We start from the raw sequence: 11,344 nt of genomic DNA on the forward strand, positions 1-11,344 counted from the left end.
AGAAAATGATCACCCAGATTGAATAAGTATCCCTTATGTTTTCTGTCCCATAGGAATTAAAACTGCTATTTTGGTTGGTGGAATGTCCACACAGAAACAGCAGAGGATGCTGAACCGTCGTCCTGAGATTGTGGTTGCTACTCCAGGCCGGTTGTGGGAATTAATTAAAGAAAAGCATTATCATTTGAGGAACCTTCGGCAGCTCAGGTAATAGGTGGTACTTCTCTTTTCCCCCTCACTGCCTTTTCTGAAATGAGCCTCAGGTGACATGGTGTGGGCAATGCCTTCTTCCCATCGCAGAATGCCATGGTGTGGTATCATCCAGACCCTGGCCTTTAGAAAGCCAAGAGTGCATGAGGGAGATTAGTTGAGGCCCTGATGGTGGTGGTAGTGGGGTGTGTGTGTGTGTGTGTGTGTGTGTGTGTGTGTGTGTTTAGGATGAACGTAGGGTGTGCTATAGATGATTCCTCTTAACCTGCTGCTGACCAATGATATGGGTCTCTCTGGATCTGCAGGTGCCTGGTAGTGGATGAGGCTGACCGGATGGTTGAGAAAGGCCATTTTGCTGAGCTCTCACAGCTGCTAGAGATGCTCAATGACTCCCAATACAACCCAAAGAGACAAACGCTTGTTTTTTCTGCCACACTCACCCTGGTGCATCAGGCTCCTGCTCGAATCCTTCATAAGAAGCACACCAAGAAAATGGATAAAACAGCCAAACTTGACCTCCTTATGCAGAAAATTGGCATGAGGGGCAAGCCCAAGGTCATTGACCTCACAAGGAATGAGGCCACGGTGGAGACGCTAACAGAGACCAAAATCCATTGTGAGACTGATGAGAAAGACTTCTACTTGTACTACTTCCTGATGCAGTATCCAGGCCGCAGCTTAGTGTTTGCCAACAGCATCTCCTGCATCAAACGCCTCTCTGGGCTCCTCAAAGTCCTTGATATCATGCCTTTGACCCTACATGCCTGTATGCACCAGAAGCAGAGGCTCAGAAACCTGGAGCAGTTTGCCCGTCTGGAAGAGTAAGTTAGGACTGTCCCAGAGGCTTAACTTCTAGTTAGTTACTGGGGTAAAAGGGGTCAAGATGGTGAGGAAATGGTAGAAAAGCCACATTCTGTCATAGGGACCTTGTCTCAGTAGTAGGTAGCCTTTTTTTTTTTTTGCACAGCATTTGGCAAGGTTACTCTCATTTAGTGGATTTGGTTGCTGTTAAATGCCATACAGAAACTTCAGTACTAATGAATATGGGTGACAATACATAATATTGAATATATAGACAATAGATTAGGTCCTATGCTGGGACTTTAGATTCAGAATCACATTCGGTTACTCTCCTAACATCCTTAAGAGGAAACAGAATAGATTCATGGTTAAGAGCACAGATCCTGGAACCAGAATGCCTGAAATCAAATCCTAGTTCTGTCACTCTTTAGGTGGTCAAGTTATTTAACTTCTCTGTACTTTAATTTTCTCATTATTGGGATAATAATAGAACCCATTCTAGGGTTGTGAAGATTAAGTGATTGTAAATTGATGCATGTAAAGTGCTTAGAACAGTCTCTAGCACATAGTATGTGTATATTGCTAAATGTTAGCTTTAATAATTTCTAGTCCTTTTACTACTTATTACCATTATCACTATTCTCATTTATAGATGAAAAAATGAGGTCTAGAAAAGCTGATCTGTCTGTCCAAGGTTTCTCTGCCTGGAAGTGGTAGAGCTGGGCCTCAGACAAGCCTGTCGGACCTCAGAGCCCATGCTATTTCTTATTCCTGATGTCTTTGTCCATCTGCCTTTGAACCAGACTGATGCTCAGGGAATGGGGTGCAGATTGTCAAGATGAGGGCCTGGGAAGTTGAGGCAGACTATAAAATGTCTTTTGCCAGTGTTTTGTCAGGTCACGGGGTAGTTTCTAGAACAAGTGTTTGATTTACTTGTTTTTAAAAATTGGTAAGTAGTACCAGTGGTTTACTGAGATTAGCTTAGAACAAGGCTTGGCAAACTATAGCCCTCGTGCCAAATCTTGCTTGCTGCCCTTTTTTTTTTCTTTTTTGAGATGGGGTCTTGCTATGTTGCCCAGGTTAGACTTGAACTCATGGGCTCAAGCAATCCCACCTTAGCCTCCTAAGTAGCTGGGACCACCAATGCATACCATCACACCTGGCTGCTGCCTGTTTTTTTAGTAGACGTTTTACTGGAACACAGCAAGACCCATTTATGTATTGTCAATATCCACTTTTGCGGCAGAGTTGAATAGTTGCCATAGAGACTAAGTTGATCACAAAGCTGAAAATGCTGTCTGGCTCTTTACAGAAAAAGTTTGCTGACCTTGACCCAGAGCAGTGGTTTAATGTTTTACAAACTAGGATTTGCATTGCATTTCCCGGCCTCAGCTCAGAAATGCAGGGAGTGAGGACCCCAAAGGGCGAGAGTCTTATGTTTTGAAGCAGCTCAAGTACTTTTGACTTTCCATGAACCACACATTGAAAAACATCATCCAACACATTTATCAAGTGCTTACCATGAACCAGACGTTCTATGTGGTGGTAATACAGCAATGAGTAATGTGAAGTCCTTGCTCTCATGGAGCTTACATTCTAGTAGAGGGAGATAATAAATTGCAAAGTAAGCCCACAGTCTACCAAGTGATCCTAAGAAGTAAGTCGAGCAGGGGTTGGAGAAAAGAGATTGGGTATGTGTGGTCAGGGAGGCTTCTCTGAGGAAGTGAGAATTGAGCAGAGAGCTGAAAAAAGTAATGAAGTGAGTCATATGGATATCTGAGGCAAGACCCTCTTAAGGCCTAAGGGGTAGCAAGTGCAAAGGCTTGGAGGTGAGAGTATGCTTGGTTTGTTTGGGGAAGAGCAAGGAAGTCTGTGTGCCACTGGGAGGAAGTAAGTGAGAGGGTGCCAGGAGAGGAGTTCACTGACCCAGAATATGTATGGCCTCATTTAACTCACTGGAGGGAGTCTTTATCATTGCAGAGTATGGCATGTTGGTTGGGGTCAGTGAGTCCCAAATTTGGATCCAGACTCCACAACTGAATAGCCATGTACATAGCTTGGGAAGTTAATCTCTCCGAGCCTCAGTTTTTCTGTAAAAGGGTATACAAGTGATATCTCACAGAGTATTGGTAAGGACTGTAATGTTTAGGATGCTCAGCAGTTGGTAAGAATTTGATTAAAGATAGCTGTTATTATTAATAAACTTTCTCTCTCTACCCCAGCTGTGTTCTCTTGGCAACAGATGTGGCAGCTCGGGGTCTGGATATTCCTAAAGTCCAGCATGTCATCCATTACCAGGTAGGGGCATCTGAAAATGTATAGGCATCTGCCTGCATTGAATGGGGAATTTTTAAGGCAAAGGTTGGGGGAGGGAGGAGGAATTGTTGGTTGCAAGGCTCTTGCATCAGAGAATACCACTGGCATCGAGTGCCCACTACTCCCACTTTTGGAACACTGCTGAGATTTGGTCTCCAGAAAACCTTGCTTTGTCTGATGTCAAGTAGCCCTTCTCTCCAAGCTACTTGATATTGTCAGGTTAGAGTCTTAGTTTTTTCTGTGAAATGGGCATAAGTAAAGCATGTAATTGGTTACCCTGATGTAGAGAAGTATTAATAGAAGAGTGTGGTAGTTTAGATCTCTCTGGGCTCAAATCCCAGCTGTGTAACCTTGAACAAGTCATGTAAACTCTCTGTATCTCAGTTTTCTTATGTATTAAATGGCAGTGAGTACCTGCTTCTTAGGGTTCTTATTGAGGTAAAATAAGTTACTAAGTATAAAGAGCTTAAGAAGCCACCTGGCACATTGCAAGCACTTACTCAGGTTAACCGCCATTGATAGTAGCAGTAATATTAGTGTGTGCATCTAGTGAATATCAGCATAAAGTTGTGGTTAGGAGTATGGGCACCGGAGCCAGACTGCCAGGCTTTGAATCCCCAGTCTGCTGCTTCATAGTTGGTTAGCTTTAGGTAAGTTATTTAGTACCTCTGTGTCATTGTTTGTAAACTGGAAGTAACAACGCTAGCTACCCCATAGGGTTATCCTGATAATTAAATTGAGCTGATGCTGATGAAGCCGGTAGCACAGTGTAAGTACTCAATAAATGGTAGCTGGTATGGCATTATTATTTTTCCTCTTTAATTCCTCTTTGTGCTTTTAAAAATCTTTTAGGCTGCTGTTTCAGAGAAACAACAAACTCAAAGTGCTTTTTCCCATTCTCTCACTTCACAACAACAATCAACACAGAAGACTTCTGTAACCAAATGTGTGGGCGTTTTTCACCACATATCAAGCAGCAGCCACCAGCTGGGTGTCCTCTAATTTAGTTTCATTTTCTGATGCTGTCTTCCTGGAGATAGCCTCAGATCCCACAAGATGTCCCTCCTTGCGACCAGTCAATAAGTCAGGGCCTCTGGAACTTCTGACCAACCAGCTTCAAGTTGGGGTTCCCATGACCCCCCGCCTTGGGTTCAGTTAATTTGCTACAGCAGCTGTCAGAACTAAAACACATTTACCAGTTTATTATAGAGGATATTACAAAGCATATAGATGGGGAGATGTATAGGCAGAGGTACAGGGGAAGGGGCATGGAGTTGCCATAGCCCTCCTGGGTACACCACCCTCCAGGAATGTCCACATATTCAGCTTATTCAAAAGTTCTCCAAACTCTGTCCTTTTGGAATATTTATGGAGACTTCATTGGGTAAGATGATTAATTAAACTATTGGCATTTGGGAAGTAGTGCCACAAGTCCCAACCTTCTAATCCTGCTTTGGCCTTTCTGGTGACCAGCCCCCATGCTAAAACTACCTAGGGGGCTATCAGCCATCAGTCAATAGTTTGTCATTAGCATACAAAAAGACACTACTTTTGAGATTCCTTTGCCAGGAAACAGGATGAAGAGCAAATACATATTTCACTGTATCACAGGTGCTAATTTTGGTTTAGCAAATCTCTGTAGTCTTCCCTTTTTGGGGGAAGGAGCTGGGTCAACCTTTGTGGAGTCAAGATGAATCAAATACAGCCCCAGTCCCTAAGAAGTATTGGATCCAGCAGAGGAGGTGAGATGACCACAGCCATAATTTAAGGCAGAAGGTATTAGAAAATTACAAAATACAGTGGAAGAGAGAGGTAACTTCTCGTTTGGGAGGTTAGAAAGTACTTCCTAAAAACATGCCTGGCATTTAAGGGTGAAGAGGATTTGGACATGTAGAGGCATTAAAGGAAGGAGCAAAGAAATGGGCAGTGTTCAGGGGCACTTGGCTCAGAGTGAGAAGAGGGGATGTGTTGGGAAAGGAATAGTTGCTGAGGCTGGAGGGGTAAGTTGAGGGCAAGTCACTAAAGGCCCTGAGTGGCAGGTTGAAGAGTTGGGCCTTTATCCTCTAAGTAAAGAATGGCAAATCTCATTTCTAGAACTCTTATGAACAATTCATAGTGGCTGCTTAAAGTACTATATTGAAAAGGATTCCTAGATGTTATCTGGGCCCAGTGGAGAAGACTGTTGTGCTTGATTAATGGTGTGTGCCAGGGGCTCAGTGGGTGTGTCAGCAACCATGCCACATTATCTATGGATAATATATATATAGGAGTAGAGACTGTATAACCCAGGGATTAACATGGTCTGTGGAGCTGGGCTGCTTAAATCCTGGATAAGAAGTGACTGCTGTGGTCTGGCTGCATGGTCCTGAGGACCTGAACCAGGGTCAGGGGCATGGGAGGGAAGAGCCTGCACAGTGAATGCGCTAAACCTGGGAACATTTTGAATGTGGGGCCAAGAGAGGAGGGCTAGATTGCTCTACAATGCTGCAGAAGTTTCTACCTGCCTGGCTGGGAGGTAGGAGGGTCTGGTTTGGGGATGTGGCCCTGAGGAGACGACCAGTGTTTGGCAGTGGCCATGTATTGATCTCCCAATTCTTCCTGTGGCAGGTCCCACGTACCTCAGAGATTTATGTCCACCGAAGTGGTCGAACTGCTCGAGCTACCAATGAAGGCCTCAGCCTGATGCTCATTGGGCCTGAGGATGTGATCAACTTTAAGAAGATTTACAAAACCCTCAAGAAAGATGAAGACATCCCACTGTTCCCCGTGCAGACAAAATACATGGATGTGGTCAAGGTAGAAAGCAAAGTTAAAACCCCAGTGCTAATGAAGGGATTGTGCTGCTCCCTTGCAGAGCACCTTGCTGTGGGACTCTGGCAGTATAACCCTTGAAAACTAAGGAATGATTCTGCCAACAGCTGAACAAGGAGACTTATAGAAAGGATTGAAAGCAGCATATCTGGGAAAAGGGAGAAAAGGGGAGTGACCGAAGGTGTGAGGCATTTTCTTCCTGAACCATTTGTTCCTTGTCTTGCCCTGAAGTCCCCCCTCCTCACCGGACAGTGCAGTGGTCATGGCTGCCTGGATATCCTGTCAGAGGGTTGTAGACGGTGTAGTTAGCGTTTCTTGCTGAGGCAGATGCTACAGGTGTGGCACATCCCTGGAGCAGGTACCAGTAAATTCTGTCTTTTGGGTTTTAACTCAGCAGGCATTCCCCAGGTAGGTGCCGCTTACTGTGGGACACTGTATTAATGACCAAAGTGGGTGGGTTCTCCTTCCCAGAGGTTTGCCAGCTGTGAATAAAGTTCAGGTACAATGGAGCAGTATGGAATTACTGGGCATATAGTCACACTGGGAGGAGAAGAGGTTCTATCCCAGCTTCCTGCTGGCAAAGATGTGGAAGGGTACAGAGGAGGTGGAATTTCCAGGAATTGAGGGAGCAAAAGCATGGCACAGTTCAAGGAATGTTGGCTTCTCTGGCTCAAAAGGAATATTAGCTCTGTGGGGAAATAGGGTGGAGATAAGGATGGAAAAGTGGAAATCATAGAGAATTCCCATTAGTAAGGAGGATTAGGAGCCACCCAGGCTTCCCGTGGTTTCTTTCCCCACATCACAAGATCCTTTTCATTTTGCCACTGCAATGTAGCCCCAAAACCCCCTAGAGGGAGAGTTGTAATGTTTTATCTTATCTCAGCTGTGGAAGCGAGCTGCGGTATCTGCATAAAGACTTCACTTTGGTTACCTTTAGGTTGGCAGTCAAACCAGTAAGGGTTTCCAAAGGATGTGGCTGTTCAGGTTGATTGTTGGGAAAGCTGGTGGTTATGTTTAGATGTGTACACACAGACAGGTAATGGTTGCCCACTGGGCTTTTATCAGGAAACAAATGCATTTCAATAGAAACTGAACTGCATCTCACCACTGATCTCAAGAGCTTTTTATGTATTTATTTATTTATTTTTTATTTTTTTTTGAGACGGAGCTCTGCTCATGTTGCCCAGGCTGGAGTGCAATGGCACAATCCTGGCTTACTGCAACCTTCGCCTCCCGGGTTCAAGCGATTCTCCTGCCTCAGCCTCCCAAATAGCTGGGATTACAGGCATGCGCCACCATGCCCAGCTGACTTTGTATTTTTAGTAGAGACGGGGTTTCTCCATGTTGGTCAGGCTGGTCTTGAACTTCTGACCTTAGGTGATCCGCCCGCCTTGGCCTCCCAGAGTGCTGGGATTACAGGTGTGAGCCACCACGCCCAGCTCAAGAGCTTTTTAAAAACACTACTTGCTAGGCACAGTGGCTCACGCCTGTAATCCCAACACTTTGGGAGGCTGAGGTGGAAAGATTGCTTGAGCCCAGGAGTTCAAGACCAGCCTAGACAACACAGTGAGACCCTGTCTTTACCAAAAAAAAAAAAAAAAAAAAAAAAAAAAAAAAAAAAAAACTACCTAGGCGTGGTGGTGCCTCCCAGCTGCTTGGGAGGCTGAGGTGGAAGGATTGCTTGATCCAAGGAGGTTGAGGCTGCAGTGAGCCATGATCATGCCACTGCTCTCCAGCCTGGGCAGCAGAGTGATACCTGCCTTAAACACACAAGCACAACTCAAGTGAGACTTTGCTTCCCAGAGGCCTGAACTCTATTTCAGATGAATATTTTCTGTTACTTCCCCCCAGGAGCGAATCCGTTTAGCTAGACAGATTGAGAAGTCTGAGTATCGGAACTTCCAGGCTTGCCTGCACAACTCTTGGATTGAGCAGGCAGCGGCTGCCCTGGAGATTGAGCTGGAAGAAGACATGTATAAGGGTAAGCCCTTGGGCGGGATGGGAATTGAGGAAGTTGAAATCTCTCTTTAACTTTTGCTTTGTTGGAACCATCTCTACTACTGTAGGTCTTGTCAAAATCAGCAAGACCTCATTCCCCCTCTTTGCTAACAGGCCCCAGTCCCAGATGAGCCTGCTGCCCTCGGTCAGTCTTTGTTTCCTCTGTCACTGTCTTGTGCCCTCAACTGCCGCCTCTTACTTACATGGACAGGCAGTGGAGTACAGTGAGGAAGGGAGCAGGCTCTCTGGCCAGGCTGCCTGTGTTAGAATGCTGGCTCATTGCCTTAACTGTATGACTGAGTCAAGTTATTTAACCTCTGTTGTGTTCTCAGCTTTCTCCTCCATAAAATGGAAATAGTCAACTACCTACTTCCTGGGATTGTTGTGAAGACTGATTGAGTTAAAAAATGTTAAGTGCTTGCAGCATTGCCTGGCAAATAGAAAGTGTTACATTTTAAGTTATTTGTCATTATGGTTCCTACTACACCTGCCTTCCAAACTGACAAAGCACTTCCATGCTTATCTCATTTGATCTTCTCCACTTTCATGACATGAACACAGCAGGAAGTACTCTTCTTTTACATATGGGAACTAGATACCACAGCAGAGGCAGTTTGTGCAGGGAAACAGCTCTGTCACAAGGCATTTACTGAGCTGCTACTCTATATGTGACCAGAGGCTGAGGCTTCAGGGATGAATCTGCTCAGTCCCTGCTTGAGAAAGCTCCTGGTCTAAAAAGTGGTAGAACCAAATCTAGAACTCCATGCTCCTTCCACACCACCAAGTATGCAGCTCAGCAGAGATGCTGACACCTCGGTGCCCAAGTCAGCAAATTCAGAGGCAGACTTACTGCTCTCTGCTCAGCATGGAAGCCAGGAGCCAAACGAGTGGGCTTGATGACAGTGAGCTTATTATTCCTGGTGGCTCAGGGTTGGGGCTTGGGTTGAAGATGTGGAGGCCCTGGCTTCCCTTCCTGAGGACAGGCTGAGGTGGAACCTTTTGGCTCTGCCAGCCTCTCCATGTGCAGTCACAGCATTGGTGGCAAGGCATAGGAGAGCTGGCCTACAAAGAAGCATTCAGTGTCTCCTGGGGCAGGTAGGGGGTTGTAGTTGTGAAGTCATCAAACCCCAGGTGGGCAGTAAGTGGGTGGGTCATAGGAAGAAAAGTGATCTTCAGTCAGGAGACTTGGGTTCTGGGCTCTGTCTGATGGCTGGCTCTGTGATGTGAGCCAGGTGACTTCTCTAAGCCTGAGTTGCCTCATCTGTAAAGATAATTCCAGTCTTGGAGGATTTTTATGAAGTAAAAAAGGACAGAGCGGTCCTGCGTATCCCCCGCAAATGGTTAGACATTATCCATTTACAGCCCCTGCTAAGCCACCACTAGCTTCTTCAGAGAACTTTTGAACCCTGCCTCCCTAAAGTAATTCTAAAACATTTTTCACTGTGTTATCCATCAAGGGAAACAAAATGTTCCTACAAACCATAGTAAATAGGATCTTTTTTGTATTGTGTTTCAAGGAGGAAAAGCTGACCAGCAAGAAGAGCGTCGGAGACAAAAGCAGATGAAGGTTCTGAAGAAGGAGCTGCGCCACCTGCTCTCCCAGCCGCTGTTTACGGAGAGCCAGAAAACCAAGTATCCCACTCAGTCTGGCAAGCCGCCCCTGCTTGTGTCTGCCCCAAGTAAGAGTGAGTCTGCTTTGAGCTGTCTCTCCAGGCAGAAGAAGAAGACAAAGAAGCCGAAGGAGCCGCAGCCGGAACAGCCACAGCCAAGTACAAGTGCAAATTAACTGCCCTGGTCAAGTGTGTCAGTGACTACACATTGGTCTCTGTTCTCTGGCTATTTGCAAAACCTCTCCTACCCTTGTGTTTCACTCCACCACCAACCCCAGGTAAAAAAGTCTCCCTCTCTTCCACTCACACCCATAGCGGGAGAGACCTCATGCAGATTTGCATTGTTTTGGAGTAAGAATTCTATGCAGCAGCTTAATTTTTCTGTATTGCAGTGTTTATAGGCTTCTTGTGTGTTCAACTTGATTTCATACATTAAAAACAATGGTCAGAGCCATTGTGTCATCCTGATTTTTTTTTTTTTTTTTTTTTAGCTAGAAGATGGGGGTGGTGGTGTAGTTTGTTTCATTATTAACTTAGTGATTCTCCTGGGCCAGCACAGTGCTAAGCCCTTGAAAGGACAGGAATAGTGTCAGGCCTCTGGCTGCAGGCCAAGATTGGACAGTGTGGATGGAGCAAGAGGCTGGAATGTTCAAGAGGTGCATGTTCCTGCTTTACCCAGAGCAGCATCCTAATAGCTCCTTAGCTCTGTCCACTCTTCTGGTTATTGTCTGAGCCACCGTGGGAGGCCGGCAGGGATAAGGTTGCTGTCTTCAGGCTTCCCTCACATCACAGAGCCAACAGTAACAGTCACTAGGTCTGGCGTGTGAAGCCCTCAGGATCTAGCCCCAGCCTTGTCTCTACTCCCCTCCTCTGTGACAGAGCAGGCTCCTGCCCACGGTTACATGCACCCCTTCTCTTGTCCTGAGCCTTTGTGCAGAATAGGCTTTTCCCTCGGTCTGGATTGCCTTTTGGCCTTTTCCATCCTGGAGCACTTCCATGGGTCCTCTAGTCCTGAGCCTCTAAGGGGGAGCAGTGCTTCTCCTGGGGCTCCTTTAGTGTCCTGTGCTTACCCTCTTCATAGCACTTGCCATGCTGTGTTCCCTTAGCTGAGCTCCTTGGGAGAAGAGGAACTCAAGGCTTGGTCAGCTTGGTATAAATGTGTGCTCAGGGAACTAGGGACTTCCCAGTGCTGCCCCAGCTTTGTCTGGATCAGTGTAGGTGAGTATCCACAACTCCCACAACCATGGGAGAAGCATAGATTTCTGCACAGCTGTGTGGCTTCCAAACAGGTATTCATCGGGGCACAATATAATACAGCTGTTCAGTTCAAGGGGTGCTAGGGAATTGAAGAGGATACACAAATGGACCAAGATGCCCCAAGATCTAAGTAGCTAGCCTCTCTCAGCCTCATGGTTGGCACTTTTATCTAATTAGCATTTAGTCTTGAAGGTCCTGAGAAATAATTTTTTTTTTTTGAGACAGGGTCTTCCTCCGTTGCCCAGGTTGGAGTGCAATGGCACAATCATAGCTCACTGCAACCTCACACTCCCGGGCCCAGGCAGTTCTCCCGCCTCAGCCTCCCAAGTAGCTGGGACTAC

At 46.0% G+C, this 11,344-nt stretch overlaps 1 protein-coding gene across 1 annotated transcript in view; it reads left to right on the plus strand.

The window, feature by feature from the left end:
* Positions 1-10,197, plus strand: part of DDX24 (DEAD-box helicase 24) — a 28,814-nt gene extending 18,617 nt beyond the window's left edge. Inside the window, exons 4-9 of the mRNA XM_030803792.1 lie at positions 54-207; positions 516-1,031; positions 3,234-3,309; positions 5,935-6,123; positions 7,990-8,119; positions 9,654-10,197. Coding sequence (XP_030659652.1) covers positions 54-207; positions 516-1,031; positions 3,234-3,309; positions 5,935-6,123; positions 7,990-8,119; positions 9,654-9,922 — 1,334 coding nt within the window. The 3' untranslated portion in view covers positions 9,923-10,197. The remainder of the gene's footprint in view (positions 1-53; positions 208-515; positions 1,032-3,233; positions 3,310-5,934; positions 6,124-7,989; positions 8,120-9,653) is intronic.
* The last annotated feature ends 1,147 nt before the right edge of the window (positions 10,198-11,344 follow it).

This window comes from Nomascus leucogenys, chromosome 22a, assembly GCF_006542625.1.
Source record: "Nomascus leucogenys isolate Asia chromosome 22a, Asia_NLE_v1, whole genome shotgun sequence".
Taxonomy (NCBI): domain Eukaryota; kingdom Metazoa; phylum Chordata; class Mammalia; order Primates; family Hylobatidae; genus Nomascus; species Nomascus leucogenys.